Source organism: Medicago sativa, chromosome 8, assembly GCF_051527215.1.
Source record: "Medicago sativa cultivar Bolivia chromosome 8, Bolivia_mono, whole genome shotgun sequence".
NCBI classification, from domain to species: Eukaryota; Viridiplantae; Streptophyta; class Magnoliopsida; order Fabales; family Fabaceae; genus Medicago; species Medicago sativa.
The window spans coordinates 34,128,419-34,148,328 of record NC_140756.1 but is presented as its reverse complement, the minus strand read 5'-3'; the positions used below and the strand labels follow the sequence as shown (position 1 = coordinate 34,148,328).

General features: G+C 36.4%; 2 protein-coding genes and 1 long non-coding RNA gene across 3 annotated transcripts in view; 2 read left to right on the top strand and 1 right to left on the bottom strand.

Annotated features, from left to right (window-relative positions):
• Positions 1 to 19,910, bottom strand: part of LOC146898665 (uncharacterized) — an 84,525-nt gene that overhangs the window by 44,685 nt on the left and 19,930 nt on the right. The window lies entirely within an intron of this gene.
• LOC146898668 (uncharacterized) lies at positions 9,052 to 11,843 on the top strand. The gene has a single exon (XM_085733112.1). It carries the CDS (start codon positions 9,132 to 9,134, stop codon positions 11,565 to 11,567), a length of 2,436 nt encoding a protein of 811 aa, XP_085589238.1. The 5' UTR covers positions 9,052 to 9,131; the 3' UTR covers positions 11,568 to 11,843.
• Positions 16,216 to 17,213, top strand: LOC146898667 (uncharacterized). Its single transcript, XM_085737522.1, has one exon. The coding sequence runs from the start codon at positions 16,216 to 16,218 to the stop codon at positions 17,143 to 17,145; it is 930 nt and encodes a 309-aa protein (XP_085593648.1). The 3' UTR covers positions 17,146 to 17,213.

Below are 19,910 nucleotides of genomic sequence, written 5' to 3'. Positions count from 1 at the left end.
TTGAGGATGACCTTTTTATGTATTGGATTAGTGACGCCTCTTGAACACAAGCTGGGGACGACATATTAAGGGAATGACAGGTAAACACAAGCTGTCCGTGGTTTGGGGACTGACCATTTGAAGCAAAATAAACGTTTGCGAGAATCCACTCGGCTTTTGACGAAATGTTTGCGAGAATCAACTCGGCTTTTGATGGAGGGTTTGCGAGAATCCACTCGGCTTTTGATGAAAGGGTTTGCGAGAATCCACTCGGCTTTTGATGAACGGTTTGCGAGAATCCACTCGGCTTTTGATGAAAGGTTTGCGAGAATCCACTCGGCTTTTGATGAAAGGGTTTGCGAGAATCCACTCGGCTTTTGATGAAAGGGTTTGCGAGAATCCACTCGGCTTTGTAAAAATTTGCGAGAATCTACTCGGCTTTTGATAAAAGTTGGCCAGAATCTACTGGGCTTCATAAGAGTTTTGCGAGAATCCACTCGGCTTACAGTGAATGACATCTCTGGACCAGACACACTGGGGTAGACGCTTTTATGAGATACAGTTGAAATAAGACACGAGGTGGTAAATGCAATGATATTTTGTATGCATGCAATATGTGCATGAATGTTTATATGCATGAATATATGTATGAATGAATGTATGAATGTATGACTGTATATGACAGGTGAACTTGATGAAACAAAAGAGGATAGGTAAGATGAGAGATGGACCGACACCGCAGTACAACCACTCGGCAATCTTCATTGGGGATAACATTACTGGAGATGAGTTAAACACTGTCAGGGTAAAGCTCATACTCAGACCACTGGTGGGGGAACAACCCATAACCACACCACTGAAGGGAGAATGCCCCATAATCAAACCGCTTGGAGACAGAATGCCCCATAATCAAACCACTTGAGGGGAGAAAGCCCAATAATCAATCCACTTGGGGAAACAACTCATCAAACAAGAACTTGGCAGAAGTCGCCATCTCTAAGGGATAAAATACATTAATCAAACCACAGATGGGAGACACCGTCAATCAAACCATAGGCAGGACTCGCCATTTCTCGGGGTAAAACTCATCAATCAATCATTCTGGCAGAAGTCGCCATTTGTAAGCAAACACAAAGTGCTTTCTTTCCATTCGACCCACTTGAACTGTGATGCCTCTGTCCTTATTTTCTTTTTCATTTTTTTTGTATATATATTTTTTGAATCCCTAACTTTTGCCTGGATCGCCCTTTCGGGTTTTCAATCCACCGGGAATATACTTTTTTTTTGTATGCCCCTAATTTTTGCCTGGACCGCCCTTTCGGGTTTTCAATCCACCGGGACGCTCATTTTTGGCTTAAGCCGCCCTTTCGGGTTTTCGACTTAGCGAGCTCTTTTTTTTTTAATTCTTTTTCTCTTTTTTTTTTGACAGAGGTCATCACACAACACTTGTTCATAACTATCTTGCAGAGTTTAACTGTCCTAAGGACGAATGTTGATGTATGCTTCTCTTACTCATAAGTTCAAAGAAGATGTACCTGTTGTTTATGCTTTTCAAAGGACATTAAAAAAGATTTTTTTTATTTTTTGCTTTAAGTATTCACATCAAAAATAGAAGAAAATTATGCAAATAGAATAAATGAGAATTTCAAATAAATGGGCACAGGCTCAAATTAGATGTAAAGGAGTGGTGACCTGCCAAAGGCGTGGTTCCACAGATTTTAAAAAGTTTGGAAAATGGTAATTATATGGAAAAGGTACATTGAACACAATAACCATTGTGCCCCCTAACAACTTTGAATTCCACTGTTCCGAGTCTTTGACCTGCAGATGCTTTATATCGGGAGTCCTTTGACAGTTAAGATGCCCCAGATGAATCATACTTGATTTGATGAAGATGCCTTGCCATAAGTCGGAAGTCTTTTGACGACTGTAATGCCCCAAGTGAGTCATGTCCGACCAGATGCAGTTACTTCGTCATAATCCTTAACTTTTGCATAGGTTGCCCTTGCGGGTTTCAACCTATCAGGATAAACACATTTTTTTTTGTCTCTAACTTTTGCATGGACCGCCCTTTCGGGTTTTCAATCCATCGAGACGCTCATTTTTGCCTAAGCCGCTTTTTCAGTTTTGCGACTCATCGAGCTTTTCTATTTTTCATCATTTTTTTTTACATGTCTCTAACTTTTGCATGGACCTCCCTTTCGGGTTTTCAGTCCATCAAGACGCTCTTTTTTGCCTAAGCCGCCTTTTAAGGTGTGCGACTTATCGAGCTTTTACTTTTTTTTTGTGTTTTTAAAAAGTATTTCTTGATTGCATCGGTATTCACAGGACATACAAGTTCATCACTATCCTTTGTAATTAGGCATACATTGCCCCTGGAATCAGGTAACACATTTTTTAGCACAAAGCCACTTTCTTGATCTTCACGGGGACGAGCCTTCTTTGTCAAATACTCGCAATAACTGTCGGTGGCACACAACAGTAACACTTTTGAATTTCAATCAAGTTTAGCTTTCGTTAGAACTTCCGTTGCCGGGACTTTGACCTCCATGTGAAGCATTGCCTTTATATTGTATACTGAGGGATGGTGGGGGGTTGCCCCTGTTGAAGTGTGCATTTGAAGTATAACATCCCTGCAAGGCAGATGGTAGCATCTCGTGCCAGTCTTTGTACATGAAAGTCCTCTTCTGGACAATCTTTCTTGATATTCGCAGCTTCGATGGCCCAGATGCCCCAGTAGGCGAGAAATCACATTGGAAACTTCTTCTTCATACTCCTCTTCAGTCTCGGATACAAGGAACTCAAAGTTGAGAGAGAGAGTACATGGTTTAAGTGTTCAACGGGTTTATTAATGCATGATTTGATTATTGATATAAACATTATGATTATGCAAATATGTGGAAAAGATTTAAAGTAAAGAATATTTGGTTTTTTTGTATTACCATCTTTCCAGAAAAAGCACAAAATAAAAACAAAGTCGGGATCAAAGCGACCTTTTAATTAATGATGAAACTACATAAAGCAAAAAGCCCTAAATAAGTTCACTTCCGTCTCGGGTGGGACGAAAGGATTTTTTTTTTTTTGAAAAACATAAAGCAACAAACAAACATATTAATTGACCAAATGAGCAGTAGAAATAAACATCAACGACGACCCAGTTGCAGCTAAACATTCCATGTAACAACATTAGACGCCAAGATCCGATAACGGATTAGCTTGAACCTTCAAATTCAAAACTCTTCAAAAGGTATGAGATTTTTCTGGATCAACTTCTGAACTATCTTCTGCAATGCACAACAGTGCTCAATATCATGACCTGGTGCCCCTTGATGGAAAGCACAAAAGAGGTCGGGCCTGTTCCGGGCTGACAATTTTGCTGGCACTGGCAGAGGTGCCTTGGTATAGACCAAATTCCTTTCAAGCAACTTTGGAAGCAACTCTGCATACGTCATGGGAATAGGATCAATCTGTTTCCTTGAAGTCCGTTGTCGAGGCTGTTGTTGATATTGCTGAAACTGGGGTTGATAACCCGAACTTTGCAGAGCATTTGTGACAGGCATAACAGCGGCAACAGGGTGATAAGCCAGATACTGTTGTTGAGGTTGAATTTCTGCCACACTCATTTCCTGGTCTTCCTCTTCTGAACCGTTAGTGGGAACAACTTCTTTGATCAAATGTCCTTTTCGGACCCAATCTTCAATACGCATGCCTGCGGCCATCATATCCGTGAAATTGCCAGATGCACTTGCAAGCATATGCTCAAAATAGAACGGATCCAGAGTTTCCAGAAAAATCTCAGTCAACTCTTTCTCTTCTAGACGTGGACGGACTTGTTCAGCGAAATCTCTCCAACGTTGGGCATAAGCTTTGAAGGATTCATTATCATTCTGAGTCATGGCCTGCAATTCCTTTCTGTCTGGGGCCAAGTGCAAGTTGTAATTATACCGCTGAACGAAAGCCTCACACAAATCACTGAAAGTTTTGATATCATCCTTGCTCAGACTCATATACCATATCAGTGCGGCACCAGTCAAACTATCTTGGAAACAGTGGATAAGGAGCTCATCATTGCCTACTTGAGCAGACATCTTTCTCACGTACATTACCAAATGAAGCTCAGGGCAAATGTTCCCTTTGTATTTCTCAAAATCAGGGACCTTGAATTTGGGTGGTATCACGACATTGGGAACCAAGCAAAGATCATAAGCATTTTTCCCAAACAGTTCTTTCCCACGAAGAGCTTTCAATTCCAACTGTATTCTGTCAAACTTTTCTTCCAGTTCAGCTATCCGGTCGTATGCAACCACATTTCCTGAGTGATAGGTTGGCCCAGGGCCCTGCTGAGTAGTATGAACCAAAGGTGATGAGTAGGTCATAGTAGCTTGAGGGAACGAAGGGCCCGATTGAGAGATAGGCTTTGTCTGTTGCACAAGAGGATTTTGAACCTTAGAGACACCAGGGTGGAACACTTCACCAGAACTTAAAGGTGTACTCCAGAGATAACCTTCCAGCATTGCAGGTTGAGGAGTACTAGCAAACATTGTTAAAATCGGGGTTGTGGAAGCAACCGTCTGAGCTTGAGTGCTGCCAACTGGAAGAGATAATGGCTGACTCTGTGCAACCGTCATCAAAGATACCAAGTTTCTCAAAATCTCATTTTCGGCCCGAAGGGTTGTCACCTCTTCACGAAGCTTGTGGTTCTCTTGTTCAAGATGATCCATTCTGATTTGCTCGAGTGTTGTAGGTGCGAGTAGACTGATAGATTGACCTTTTGTAGGCAAAAACAAAATATGAGACACGGACTAGAAACTATGAATGCAAAGATGATACATGATATGTTTATGCAAAAAATGTGAATTTTTTTTTTTGAAGGACTTATTGAAGCTAATTTGTAAACATCGTAGAGGAACATGGTTTCATTTGAAAATTGTAAAGATATTGCAAGCGGTTTTCTTTTCAAAAGGTAAGAACGAAACCAAAGAAGAAGTTCTTAACAAAAGCAAAAGCTTAGGTAAGATTTTTGAAGTTGTATTGCTTGGTGTTCATTCTTACAAGGTTCATTCCTTTGATATTTACAAAAAAACTTGTCTAAATCCTTCAATATTTTTGATGCAAAAAAGGTTTATGGATGAATGCATGTATGCATGATTATGCAAGGAATACATGATGAGGTTTAAGATATACAATGTTGGAGCTTAAGGACAATAACGCCATTTGGTAAGAACTATGGTTTCCATTTGCACTTGTAACAAGGGTTCTACCAAGGTTCCCAAAGTTTTCAACCACGTCCGAATATTTGTTAGGCGACGAGAGTACTCTCGTTCCAACAATATTCATCGGTTAGTCTCGTTTGGGTGTAGTATCGCGTGACGACCAATACGAGAGTACTCTCGACTAGCCACCGCACTACGTCCTAAAAGGCCAAGATGGGTTAAAGGTGACTAAAGGTTCTCAACTTCGACGGTCCCTTGAAAGTATCATGCCATACGCGAGTACTCGCGACAACAACGGTATACCTCCAAGGTCCCTCCATTGAGTGGGTTATCACATGTACCAATGCCGAAGAGTACTCTTGGCATGGATACTATGATTATACCCGATCCTATCTTAAGTTCACTCAAGCCCGGGTACAGAGCTTATCTCACCACTCTCGTATAAATATTTACAAAGTATATACAAATGATAAAACATAAGAAATAAAGAAAGAAAGGTGGGCTTAACCCGCGAAGGATCCCCAGTGAAGTCGCCATTTTTGTAGACCAAGATTTTCGGGTATCAAGCCATTGATTGGACTTGAACCTTCAATCTACCGGACTTGCTCGATTTTATTCTTGGGAAGGGAAAAAGAGATTGAAAAACCCTTTTTGGATCCGGGGGTTGGTTACGATTCGGGAAGGTGTTAGGCACCCGCGTCGTTCACGGTACTCCGTGAGAACCTCTTTCTAACTTTATTTTATTTGAAAATTTGTTGTTTAAAGTTGAAGTGAAAGAATGGAGGGAGAAGAAGTTTGGAGTTTTGGTTATTTTTATTTGATCGATTTGAAAGGAATAAAGCCTCTGCCTACGTACCCTTAAAAGGGATCAAAACCGTCGTAGTTCACTCTTATAAAAAACATTTTTGTGGGTTAGGTTGATTTTAGTTTGATTTTGAAAATGATTTTGAGAAGGGTTGCGAGACCTCAAGGTATAGAAGAATAAAATAGAAGTGAGGTTGTTTCATTTTATTTGAGAAATTTGGTCTAAGTTTGATTAAAGTTCATTTAGGAATTTGATTAAGAAAACAAAGGGAAAACCACTTGGATTTGGATCCAAGGTTTATTAAGAAAACAATTTGACTTTTGCTTATTTGATTTTTGAGATAAAATGATTTTTCTAAACTAACGGAAAGCGAGCGTAATAACGTGAAAATTAAAGCGAGCGTAAAGCAATAAATAAAGTGATAGTGTCGGTGCAAGTGTCGGTGCTTGTGTTACCTACATTATTACAAAAATTCCTAGGTACATTCTATGGCCTCTTTGCCAAGCTACAAACCAATGGTAAGAATATACATTTGTTTCCTAGTTATACATACTAAAATATCATGGAATTTTAAGATAAATTGCAAGAATAAAATGCGTGAGATGATGCTAGAAGTAAAGCAAGCATAATAAGATGACAAGAAACTTAAAGCATTGCATGGATTATCAAAGAGAAAGCAAGATGTCGAAATGTTAAAGAAATGCATGAAGTAGAAATTGGAATATTAAAGCCAAATCAACACAAGATATTATGGAGTAAAAAAGTTTTAAAGTGCATGGAGTAATATTTTTTTTTGAAATGTTAAAGCAAAAGAGTTATGGAGATTAAAGTATTTTAAAAAACTTAGAACCACAGACACAAAATGAGTTTAAAATGCATGAGTTTGTGTTTAAAAGCCTATATAGGCTATAATGCATATGATGAAAATGAAGTTAATGAACAAACAATGTAATAACGCTATGCATGGTGCGAAGTACTTTTCAAAAGTCTAGATGAATTAAAAGTAAAAATATGCATGGGACAAAAGTTTATTTATTAAATGAATTAGATAGAAAATGCATGATAATAAGTTTAAAGCATTATATGAGTTAAAAGTGAAATGAAGATGCATGAGATTATATTAGAGATGATGCAAAACATAACATAACCAAATATTAGATCCTAAATCGACAGGCTGAAAAAAAAGTCATAAACTGAAACAAGCTACCACAGAACATGTATGGCACTAAAAAAAAATCAAAGATGCACGAAATGAGGTCTTAAAACAATTAAAGCCAAAATTAGAGGAATGCATATTATGCAAATCAAATCCTTACAAATGTATGAAGCGTAATTAAAACATCATATAAGTTTTTTTATAAAATGTATGAGACTTCAAAGAAAGATTTACGAGACACAATACCTACAAGAAGGAGGTACAGAAACTACATCTGGTGGTGTAAACAGTCACCAAAACAAACAAATAGTGAACAGAACGGGCCTAAGAGATATGGAGCAGATCGGGCCAAAGGGAAATGGACCGGTTCAGGATCCGAAGCGGTTCAACCGAACCGGTCCAAAGTTAGTGGTATATAAAACATGGTTTTAGGGTTTCATTTCATTTTAGCAAGAAGCTTACCCTTCCCTTAGACACATCGGCGCCGCTCTTCCTACTTCTCTTCATCTTTTTTCAAAATATTCAAAATGATCAAACACACAAAAACAAACAATCATACGGAAAAACATAACCTCTCGTCACTTCTCTTTCAATCATGTTCCTATTTCTCTTCTTCTTCATCTCAAACATTTTTCACACAAACAGACTCAACCAAAACGTATCACACATAAGCCAGCAACAAATTGAACTCATAACACGATTACAAGCGCAACACAGGTCATAGATCGAATCAAAAAAGGGAAAACAGCGATACCTGAGTTAGATTGGAGGACGTTAGATCGCGACGGAAAACTTCAACTCTTCACTTTCACAGATTCGGATCTATATGCGTTGCTGTTTAAAGTTGTTGTTCAAACTCGGTTCTACTTCTTGTTACTGCGAATCGGCCTCAGCTTCCATTTCCTTCTCCCTTTCTTCTTCTTTGTACCGATCTGTAGTTGTTAATGAGTTGTTGGACGAGTTTGACGATGTTCTTCTTTGTTTCTCAATGTTCTGATTTCCTGATGATTGTTTACATTTTCAAATTGATTTGGTTTGATTGTATTGATAGAGTCGTGTTGGGATAGTGTTTATACGTAGGTGTTGTGAAATGAAATTGAGAGAAAAGGAATAAACAGTGTTACTGTTACAGTGATGCGATTGGATTTGTGAGTTTGGTATACGGAAGTGGTATGGTTATTTATGAGTTTTGTTCTTCTGTGTTCTTCATTTCTGGAAACTGTTCATGAATGTTCTTGAGAAAATAAAGCTTTGATCTGGATTTGAGGAGAGAGAGAAGAAATTAGGGTTTGTGTGGTGATGGGTTGCGGCTACAGTGATTCAGTCCCCTTCTGCAGTGTAATAAATGCCTTCTATTTATAGTGACAAGAATAGGGTTTAGGTGAAAGATTGTGGACAAAAACGCCCTTTGCTTGGGCTCCAATTCTGGACAGATGGATCAAAGGACTAATAGACTGGAGACACCTGTACATGACTAAAGACTTCTTTGGACTAAAACTTAAAGCAACTAATAATGATTAAAAGGGAAAAAAAAAGAGTCACTTGAGTGACAAAGGGGATAAGCAAAATAAAATAAAAAGTGACAAAGGGGATAAGCAAAATAAAATAATAATAAAAAAGGAAAGTTATAAACAAAAATGGAAGCAATAATAAAAAAAATGGAAACAAATAAAATGTAAAGGAAAATAAAGAAACTAATTAATAAAAATAAGGATGACATAAATGAGATGATAAAATGCAAAGCTGCCTCTTTCGGAAACCAAAATGAGGTATTTTAAAATACTTCTCTGACGAAAATTCGTCTGAGAGGAAGAAATTACTCGGCGTTAAAAGCACGAATAAAAACGGTAAATACCAAGAAAAGTGGTCAAAATTTGGGGTATGACAACACCCTTTTTCCGATTATCATGAATACGGTGGTGCTGCAAAGGGTTTAAAAGAACACAGAGCTGTTATATTTGTTCAAGCCTATTGGAGGATGTACATGGTTAGGTCTGTTTTCCATCAAGATCTTGTTTCAGTTGTGGCAATACAATGTCTATGGCGGTGTAGACAAGCAAAAAGGGAGTTCTGTAGACTTAAACAAGAGACCAGCGCAAGAGAATCGGAGAATAAACCAATTGGAGATCATTCTTGCATTCAAAAAGAAGCTAATATATTTATTGACAATCAATTAGCTCAAAATCAATTGTGGCAGAATGAATCCCTTCCTCACGGAGCTGATGACATGTGTACACAAAACTCTGAAAAGAAAGAGGATAATGTGGTGATTGGTGACGACGAAACAGAGGAATCACAATGTGCAGACACCTTCGATGCTGATCCAATTTCAGAAAACAACATGGAGATTGTGAAACCCACACTGTTTGACAAACAAATTCCAACTAAAGCATTCTTGCCATTCGATCTGCAACACTTGGGTGAGGTAAATTTCAAATCCCTCTCACCTAACACCATCAGTATATCCGCACAATCATTACTTCTAAGCTTCGATGGTCTCAGATGTTTCGATTCCAGTGGGTCGTTATCACCGTTGTCTCCGCACTTTTCGATTTTGTTTTTGTGTCCACCAAAAGCCTCACGGTCAGGCGTTAACCAAGGTTTTAATGAACGCGGTTGTTATGGCACAAATGAGACATTACACGCCAAATTTAATCACTCGCCAATTGCAGCTCCGCCAAAACCACCTGATATCGACACAATTCCACCAACAACCTATGTTACAGCCTCAACATCTTTCACGAGTTCTTTAAATGTTTCAGTAAATATATCTTTCAGTGAACCATGTATAGGTGAAGGTTTTAGATGCAAGTCTGTGAATGCCTGCAATCTTCTTGTCTATGGTGCTGGCCAGGTTATACCATCTTTCTTTAGAATTCAGAAGCCAAACCTCATGTCTTCCCATGTAATTCTCAATCCACAACATTCTTTGAACACTTATAGCACTGGTTTAGAGCATACAACAGTAGTGCCTGTAAATTTTCTCGAAACCACATACATAAAACATGTTGCTGACCTAAAAAAGACATTTGAGTCCCCAAACCCCGCATTAGGTTTGAGAAAGTTTCCTAACCGCATAAACACACCAGGTTTCATCTATGAATCACTCTCCTCCAATCATAGGGTGAATAATAATTCCAATGTGAAAATTTCGAGCAACATTTGTGGGTTTCTGCCGCCACCGGAACCACCTGATATCTTTCGAGCGTCGTCACTCCATCTACCTCTGCCGGTTACTATCAGAGGTAACACAACAATGCAAAATCCAGATGTGTATTCATTTAGAATACTGCAAACTTCCCTCCGATTGTTCGATGAACCGCCAAAGTATCAAGTATATGTTTGGAAGGCTATCAGTAGAAGATCATTATTGTTCTTGTTTCTGACTGTTTCGATTTTGTTTCCGTGTCCACCAAGTGTATCACGGTCAGGGCTTGCTCAAGAAAATGAGAATGATATGACTGAAGCTAGCAATGATGTTTCTGCTATTGAACACAGTTTTTTGGATTTTGGTTCATACTATCTTGCTGGAATTATATTGAAAGAGACGCCACATGTTGCAAATCTTGGAGATTCACATGCTGTAATTGAAAATATGATAGTTAATAAGAAAATCCATGTTGAGCAGTTGACAAAAAATCACAACTGTAATGATTCAGCTGTTAGAGAAGAACTCAAGTCAATGCATCCTGGTGATCCTACAATTGTGAAGGAAAAGAATGGAGTGTGGCACGTTAAAGGCATCATTATGGTCAGTAGAAGTCTTAGTGATGCATATATGAAAAGGCCTGAATTTACTGAATCGTTTCTCAAATTCAAAAAAATGCCTGAACCTTTTACTAGAGGTGTGGTATCAGCAGAACCAGATATGCATACTAAAGTTTTAACAGATAGTGACAAGTTTCTCATATTTGCTTCTGATGGACTTTGGGATTTCTTGTCAAATGAACAAGTAGTTGAAATTGTTGAAAAAAATCAAAGAAATGGAATTGCAAAAAGGCTAGTGAGTACTGTTCTAGCGGAAGTGGCTGGTAGAAGGAATGTTATCTATAATAACATGATGCATGCTATTCTGGGACATGGTCTTGTTGCTCATTTATTACCAATTTTTGATGTTGTTGATAATCTTTGGCTTGGACCTCTGTCTTGGCAGGGAATTGGATGTACGACAAACACTAAAGCTAGAAATGTAGGTTACATTGATGGGAATATAAAATCAAGATCATATCCTGAAAAGAAACTTGTATTTTGTTTTGGTTCTTATATTGCATCCCAAATGTTACTTCCTTTTGGAGAAGAAAATTTATTGTCTTCATCTGAGATGCAACCGGTCCAAGAGTTGGTATATTTTTCAAACCCGCCATCTTTGCATTTCACTCAATGGGATCCAGGAGGTTGGTCTCTTGTTCATTGAAGGAGTCAACATGCATGGGAAGCTCTTTATCAGAATGAGAACTCGAGGTCGAGTTCTTCAGAGGTGGAGGAGACTGATGCAGGAGGGTTTCTTAGTAATTTAGTAGTATTTATTATTTAGCCAAATCTTAGTAATTTTCTAGAACTTTCTATTATTATTTCGTTTTATTTTATTTTGGCCCACGAGTTTGTTATTTCTTTCACTATATAAGCAGAACTTATGTAGCCTAAGAGGCACACTTTTGATTCAATAAAATTATTAGAGATTTTCTCTCAATTCTGGTGGATTCCGGAACCCTTATTTTGATAGGTTTGTCGCTTGCAACCCTATTTTCACAAGTTTGTCGCTTGCAAACTTGTTCTTTTATATCTAGGTTTAGCGTTTGCTAACCCTACGCTTCCGTACTGCGTCAACTTCGGATTTCCTACTTTAACTATTAATCTAATTATGCATTGTGTGACATCGTCTTCTCTTTCTCTAATTTGGAACGGGAACAGACTTCCATCTTTCATCCCTACTAAAGGCCTCCGCCAAGGTGACCCTCTCTCACCTTACCTCTTTGTGATGTGCATGGAAAAATTGTCTCATATGATTCTAGAAGCAGTTGATGACTCTAGATGGAAACCGGTGACCTTATCGAGAAATGGTCCTCCCTTGTCCCATCTCTTTTTTGTGGATGATGTGTTGCTTTTTTATAAAGCGACGGTTTCCCAAGCTCGGGTGATGGAAGACATTTTTACTAAGTTTGCTGGTACTTCAGGGTTGGAGGTTAGTATTTCTAAGTCTAGGGCTTTTTTCTCAAGTGTTGTTACGCTCTCAAAAATCAATAACATGGTATCTGTCACGGGGATTCGTAGCACTTCTTCTCTTGATAAATACTTAGGTTTCCCCATTTTTCATGGCAGAATGAAAAGGGCCGACTATGAGTTTCTGATTGACAAGGTCCAATCTCGTTTAGCTACGTGGAAAAATAAATTATTAAATAAAGCTGGCAGGTTGACTCTGGCTAAATCGGTCCTCAATGCTATTCCTACCTATTATATGCAAATCTCTTGGATCCCTCAAAGCATTTGTAATCAACTGGATAAAATGACTAGGAAGTTTATCTGGAAGGGTATTGATGGTAAAGGTGTTCACTTGGTGGGTTGGGATAAAATCACCCGACCCAAATCTCTTCGGGGGCTTGGTGTTCGTGTGGCTCGCAATGCTAATACTGCTTTACTTGGAAAATTGGTGTGGGATATTCATACTAATGCTAACAAATCTTGGGTGCAAATCTTGTCCAACAAGTATCTCGGCAATTCTAGTGTTCTAGATGTTCCAAAGAAGAATGGTTCCACCACTTGGAACTTAATTTTGAAGGCGAGGTCAATTTTGCGAGATGGTTTTGTGTCGGCTAGGTAACGACAACACATCCTTTTGGTATTCCTCTTGGATCAGCTTGGGGACCCTTGCAAGTATGGTTTCGTGGGTTGATATTCATGACATATCCTTGTGTATTCGTGACTTGATAATAGATGGTAATTGGAACTTTAATCCGTTGTATACTATCCTTCCCAACAATATTCAAAACCATGTGAAATCCCTGCCCCCTTGCTTGCATAATGATGTTCCAGATCGCATCACTTGGGCCGACCATATGGATGGTATTTATACAGCTAGGTCGGGATACTCCTGGCTTCTAACTACTCATTCTGAAGACCACAATGATGAAGACGATTCTTGGAATTGGATTTGGAAAATGAAAGCTCCGGAGAAGATCAAGTTGCTCTTTTGGACTGCTAGCCATGATTCGCTCCGCACTAAAGCACTTTTGAATCGCCGCGGTATGGTTTTGTCTCCTTTGTGTTATAGATGTAATGATCATGTGGAAGATGTTTTACATTGCCTCAGGGATTGCCCTCTTTCTGCTTGTATTTGGAGATCCTTAGGGTACAATGGTATTGCGTTCTTCCAGGAGCTAAACACTCACTCGTGGCTCAAAAAAGGTCTTCGCCTCTCAAATCCTTTGATTTTTGTGGCAAGCATCTGGTGTATTTGGAAAGCACGGAATGCAATGTGTCTTGGTCATGAAGAGGTTAGCTATAATCAACTGCGACACAATGTTGGGAGCTATCTTAGTTCTCTTTCAACGTCTTTCGATGGAGGTCTTGTCTCTCGCCCACAACAACGTTGGACTTCTTGGCACTCCTCCCGTATGCAAGTTACAATTCTTTATGTTGATGGGAGCAGTTTTGGCAACCCTGGTCGTTCTGGCTTTGGTGGTGTTCTTCGTACTTTGGACGGGACTTGGCTTTGCGGATTCTCAGGTTTTCTTGGTATTTCGAATAACTTGCACGTGGAACTACTTGCGATCATGCACGGGTTGAAGTTGACTTGGGAGAGAGGGCACCGAAATGTGATTTGTTATTCTGATTCCCTCCATGCTATAAATTTAATTCAAGCCCCCCTCAATACTTGGCATGTTTATGCTACTATCATCAGAAATCTTAAGCATCTCCTTAATCTCCGTTGGAATGTGCAGTTGACTCACACCCTTCGAGAGGCTAACGAGTGTGCGGATTTTCTAGCAAAACATGGTGCTAATCACGATTCTTCTTGGTGCAGCTTGGAGAACCCCATCCCAGACTTGGAAGATTTACTTCTTGCAGATGCTTCTAGAGTGCAGTCCTTAAGGCTGTAGCCTAGTTTCTTTTTCTTTTTCTTTTTCTTTTTTTCTTTTTCTCCTTCTACCAAAAAAATATATTTGTGTGTAAGCTTTTTCAAAATTAATTTGTTAAATAAATGATTTTTACCCTAAAATTGAAAAACTCTTTGGATTAGATTTTGAAGAGGGACATGAAAAATATATTTTAAAAAACGTAAACAAACAAAACATTGTTTTTGTTTTTTCCTTAAAATCTCAAAAAAAAAAAAAATCTAAATTATTTATATCAAAATAACTTACTTTTTTTTATCAATAACAAACGACACTACGTTATCCTCAATAACTATTTCACTAGTGAAAAATATGTTTTAATTTTTGTGAAAATATATCTAAAAAATGTTCAAGGAAATGATTTTTTATTGAAAAAGGTAATGTCTACCGGAGCATCAAATCAAGTTAATTATTAATATAAAAAAACACTAAAATATGTTATACAATAAAATTATTATCTATCTTTCTAAAAAAAAAATGACATTATTTATTTATTTCTGAAGTAGCTTAGTGACTAGAATTTCACCCTTAATATAAATAAGTGAGGAATTTATGATTCAAACTTAAGCCCCTGTATATACAATACAATGTTCTTACCAATTGAGTTATTATCATAGAGACAACATTATTATATTCCCTTAAAAGGCAAACTTTTACAAATAGAATATATAATTAGACTAGAAATTAAGTAAAAATATTCATTCTCTGAATTTATAATACAGTAAATGTTATTTTTATTTTATCAATAGTTGTATTTTATTTCTTAATTAACTCAATCCTCGTTGAGCTATAGTCCTTAGCAAGATTCTCTATCAAAATCTTGTCAAATTAGATCCTTCAGTTACAAATATGATTTCTTGTTCATTCTTCAAATAACTTGTTAGAGCTTCCAATGCCGGATAGTGTGAAAGAGGCACTGCTAAATCAAAAAATGTCGTTGAGCTATAGTCCTTAGCAAGATTCTCTATCAAAATCTTGTCAAATTAGATCCTTCAGTTACAAATATGATTTCTTGTTCATTCTTCAAATAACTTATTAGAGCTTCCAATGCCGGATAGTGTGAAAGAGGCACTGCTAAATCAAAAAATGAAAAGATTAGAATAATTAAGTCTTATTTTACACATCAGTCTAAAATAAATAAGTTTTCATTTTACAAAGAATAACATATTATAATTGTAAGCCATGCTAAGTTCCTAACAAGTGCTCTAAAGATATTGTTTAAGAAATCCATAAAAGAAAATTTTGTCTTGGAAATACAACTCGAATATCTGTCTTAATCATAAATGCACAAATTTCTAAACAAAAGTTACCACTCATACTACTTATTTTAATTTCCTAAACTATACTTTAAAGACACTTGTTAGTATTCCCTTTAATTATATAGAAAACTCTTATCAAATTTAATACATTGAAAATCCACTTTGGTTGATCTGGCGGTGTTTGTTTGAGACTTTGGAGTGTGCTCTCTCAAGATTTCAAGTTTGATTTTCCCTGATGCTAATTTCGATGCGCTAATTGAGATTCTTAAAAATAATTAATATATTGAAATATGCAACAATATTCATGATTGTTCGCCATTCTATATGTGTTCTTTTGACACTATATGTCCTATTGTTGCATCAAAATCACAACAAATTATCATTTTTTGTGAATCTTTGTTTTTTTGTACCGCTGTACCTCACATTTTTTTCACTAAATATTCATTTTAGAGTGTATACATGAGTTGGCAAACCCTCAGAAAGTGTGTCTTTAGTAGAAAAGTAACTGTAACTGATTTTGTTTGTTGCAATTGCAATGAGTACACTTGAAGTATTATAATTCATTTACTATAACATACCCTCACAAAACACGTCTCTTAATGCATGAACATGTGAACATGACTTATTCATTACTATTTAAACATTACATAGTTTCCCAAATTGAACATAACATTGTTTCATATTTCCTTCCATGGATCCTCCACTTTCTTTCACTGTTCCTCAAGAGGATTTTCTCATGATCCACCAAATGGACAGAGTCCTCTACAAAATCCTTGTCATAGACCTTTCTCGCGATCCAACCGAGTCCATGCGATTGCTTGCTATGTGGCTTTGGTTGGAAAAAGTTGGTTTTCACAATGTTGTGAAAAATATTATGTCTTTGCCTATTATTTTGATCAATGAAATTGCTGATGAATCAATGATATGTCTCACATGTCTTACCAACAACAATAATACTTCCCTAATTTCAATGTCATCTTCTGAAGTAAATGATATTCCACTTCTTCAAAGCCTAATAGAAAATGAAATCTCTCTGAAATTTTTTCTTCAGAATCGCGTGGAAGCAATTCGAGGTGTGGAGAGAACAAGAAGAGAAGTATGTATGAGGGCATTTGGTGATATCATGCAACAAGCAATGATGAGAAACATAGCAGAGAGAATGTTGGAGAACAATAAATTTTTGTTTGGTTCGACTGGACCAATGAATCTACAATTTGGTTCGGTTGGGATTGCAGGTGCAATGGTGCAACAAGAGAGCAACAACAATGGAGGAAGAGGAGGAATCATACCAGCGGATGAGAGGACATTGTTTGTGACATTTTCGAAAGGGTATCGTGTTGAAGAATGGGAAGTTAGAGAATTTTTTAATATGGCCTATGGAAATTGCATTGAGGCTTTGTTTATGCAAGAAACTCAACCAAATGAGCAACCACTTTACGCCAGAATTGTTTTTCATATGGTGAGTACTATTGACATAATTCTGAGAGGGGCTTCTAAAGTCAAATTTTCAATCAATAGGAAACATGTGTGGGTGAGAAAGTTTGTTCCGAAAAGAACAAACACCGACAAAGTTATACTTCCTGGAGAGACTTCTGGTTTTGGGTTTGGAGCTACTAGGTAACCAAAATTATTTGATGTGTATGTGTCATGTTTTCATGTTTAAGATGGTTTGAGAATATTAATGTTCACATAAATAAAAGGGTAATGTTAACCAGTGCCCCCGGGGCACTGGTTAAGAGAGCAAATGTAGTAAGTATTGTATTGGAATATGTGTTGTCAACTTCTCAAAAGTATAAAAAGTATTATTTTCATTTTAAAATTTTATGTACTCCAATGAACAAATTATGTACAATAATGATTTGCATGAATAAAAAAAGGCAAATACAAACTACAATACAAATTAGTATGAAGGAATCAGGTTTGAAAACAATTGTGCTATTGATTTCCAATGTCCTGTGACAAAGATATCTCACTTGGATATCTCTTAGCATATGTAATCAATTAATTTGTTAGATTAAAAATAGTTACCAATTTGGAGTTGAACCCAGGTGTAGATGGTCACTTTCTACGGTTTTTGCCACTAAGACACATAATATCTTTTGTAGATTAATTTCGCTTTCAAATAGTTATTACACCTTATTTGATAACTTCTATAAGCACCCATCACTTCTTATCCCACAGTTTCCACCTCTCATAAACTTCCATTTTCAATCCTTTCAATTACGCGTATATTTTTTCGTTCTTAAATATTGGTTCAAACAATCATTTCAATTAATTGAAATTAAATAGTTATTTTGATATTTTGATTGTTTTTTTTTTTCGAGCAATGCTGATTGTTGTTAGAACTTTGGTTGCACGGATTGAATGACTTATATTGGAATACATATTCGAAGTGACCAGAAGATCCGTCATTATTTTTATATTCATTCCCTTCTCTCCAAATTCTTTGTGAATTGATCATTTGTTTCTCTTTCTCCTTTATTGTTTCTTTCTATGCATGTAGAATTGCTTTTTTTAATCAAATATGAAGGCAATTAAGGAACACAGCCGGATGACATTGTTTGGTAAAAAAATAAAGTTAATGGCTTAAATTGTTATATCTTTGCAATTTTTTTATTGCTTTTTTCAATGGTTTGATAACATATCAGTACTTAATGTAACTCTAAAAACAATAATGTAGCCAATTTAATACTTATACATGAAACATCTCAAAGCACGGATTAGAGTCTAGTTATATTAAATGTTAGATAGTATCTAATTAACCTTAATCCCGTCGTTTTTGACGGGTCTAAATTTTTTTTTGAAAAAAAAAATGTTTGTGGAGAATTGAATCAGGTACCCGTAACAACACATTAGAGCTTTTACCACTAGACCACTAAGATTTTTATTGAAATATTGTTGCTTCTAAATTGGATATGCAATCCTAAAGGCCTTTTTTAAGCCACTAACACTCATTTTTATTATGTATATATTGTTGCTTCTAAAGTGGATATGCCATCCTAAAGGCCTTTTTTTAAGCCACTAACACTCATTTTTATTGTGTTTATTTCCACTTTTGATTACTTTTACAAAATTTAATTTATGACTTTAATTCCATATTCATTTTTGTGGATGCAAACTGCATTTGCTTTTTTGAGATTTTGCATGTCGATCACTCTCAATCATCACTTAGTTTGATTGTTTCTATGACTTTGAATGTTGCTCTAAAATTAATAATATAGTCAGTTTTATACTTATATATGAAACTTTACAAAACGATGTACGGGTTAGAGTTTAGTTACTTATTAAAAGTTGAACATGTTTGTTTACAATCTTAAATATATACTACCGTGTGGCATCACACTTTATGTTCCTGCAACTACAAGTCTACAATGCATATTTGATTGTCTAACTTGGATGTGCATATCCAGTAAAAAAACAACTAAGATGTGGCATAATCATCATATTGACGACTCGTTTATTGTAGGAAAATATACAAAAGAGTTATGAATAATTTGCCCAACAATCAATAAAAGTTAGGCACATTAGTAAATTTAAAGGCTGTACCCACATACAAATAATGTTTACGACCACATATAATTTACTTATGCGCTTAATTTTTATTGATTGTTGGTAAATTATTCTCAATTGTTCGTAATCTAAAATAAACCGTATTGGTATTCGTTTTCCATACTCGTTTAGTGGAAGACAGTCGAATATGGTAGCTCATACTCTTGCGCGAGAGACCCCATTCTCATCTAGTCCCCATATATTAATTGAAGTACCATCATGTATTACGTATTTGATATCTAATGAAATGTAATGAGTTTATTTTCCTAAAAAAAAAAACCACAATTGTCTTATTGTTATTATGAAATTAATCAATAGTATACTATAGAAGAATAAAGAGAAAGATGTAAAGAGAGAACAAGAGAGTATATTGTGTTACTTCACTAGTGTGTTCTTTACATGATAATGTATGTCCGATTTATAGGATACAAAACTTACAAGTACATGAAGATTGAAGAGCCATGAGACTAAATATCAATGAGAATGAATAAAGTCATTTACTCATAGGAGTTAAGGGATATAGAAAATCTAGGGAAAATGGACGTCCACGTCATATTAATATTTTGGCTTATTTAGTTTATTGGTCCCCTAATTAATTTTCAGTTTTCATTTAAGTCTCATAACTAATAAAACCCACGTTTTGGTCCCTCAAGTACATCTCCTTTTGTCAAAAAAAAAAAAAAATCCCTGACTGTTAACTTTAACCACAAATGTCTATGGTGGATCAACCTTAAGAGTGGTTCACCATATATTATATTAATTTTTTTAATTTGAACTGTTAGATTTTTTAAAGGAGGATCATTGGATTACGCAGGTCTATTTTATCTTACTGTAAGT

Bases quoted from the DNA above. Each gene is read 5' to 3' on its own strand.
- LOC146898668 (XM_085733112.1), top strand. From the start codon at position 9,132: ATGTACATGGTTAGGTCTGTTTTCCATCAAGATCTTGTTTCAGTTGTG.
- LOC146898667 (XM_085737522.1), top strand. From the start codon at position 16,216: ATGGATCCTCCACTTTCTTTCACTGTTCCTCAAGAGGATTTTCTCATG.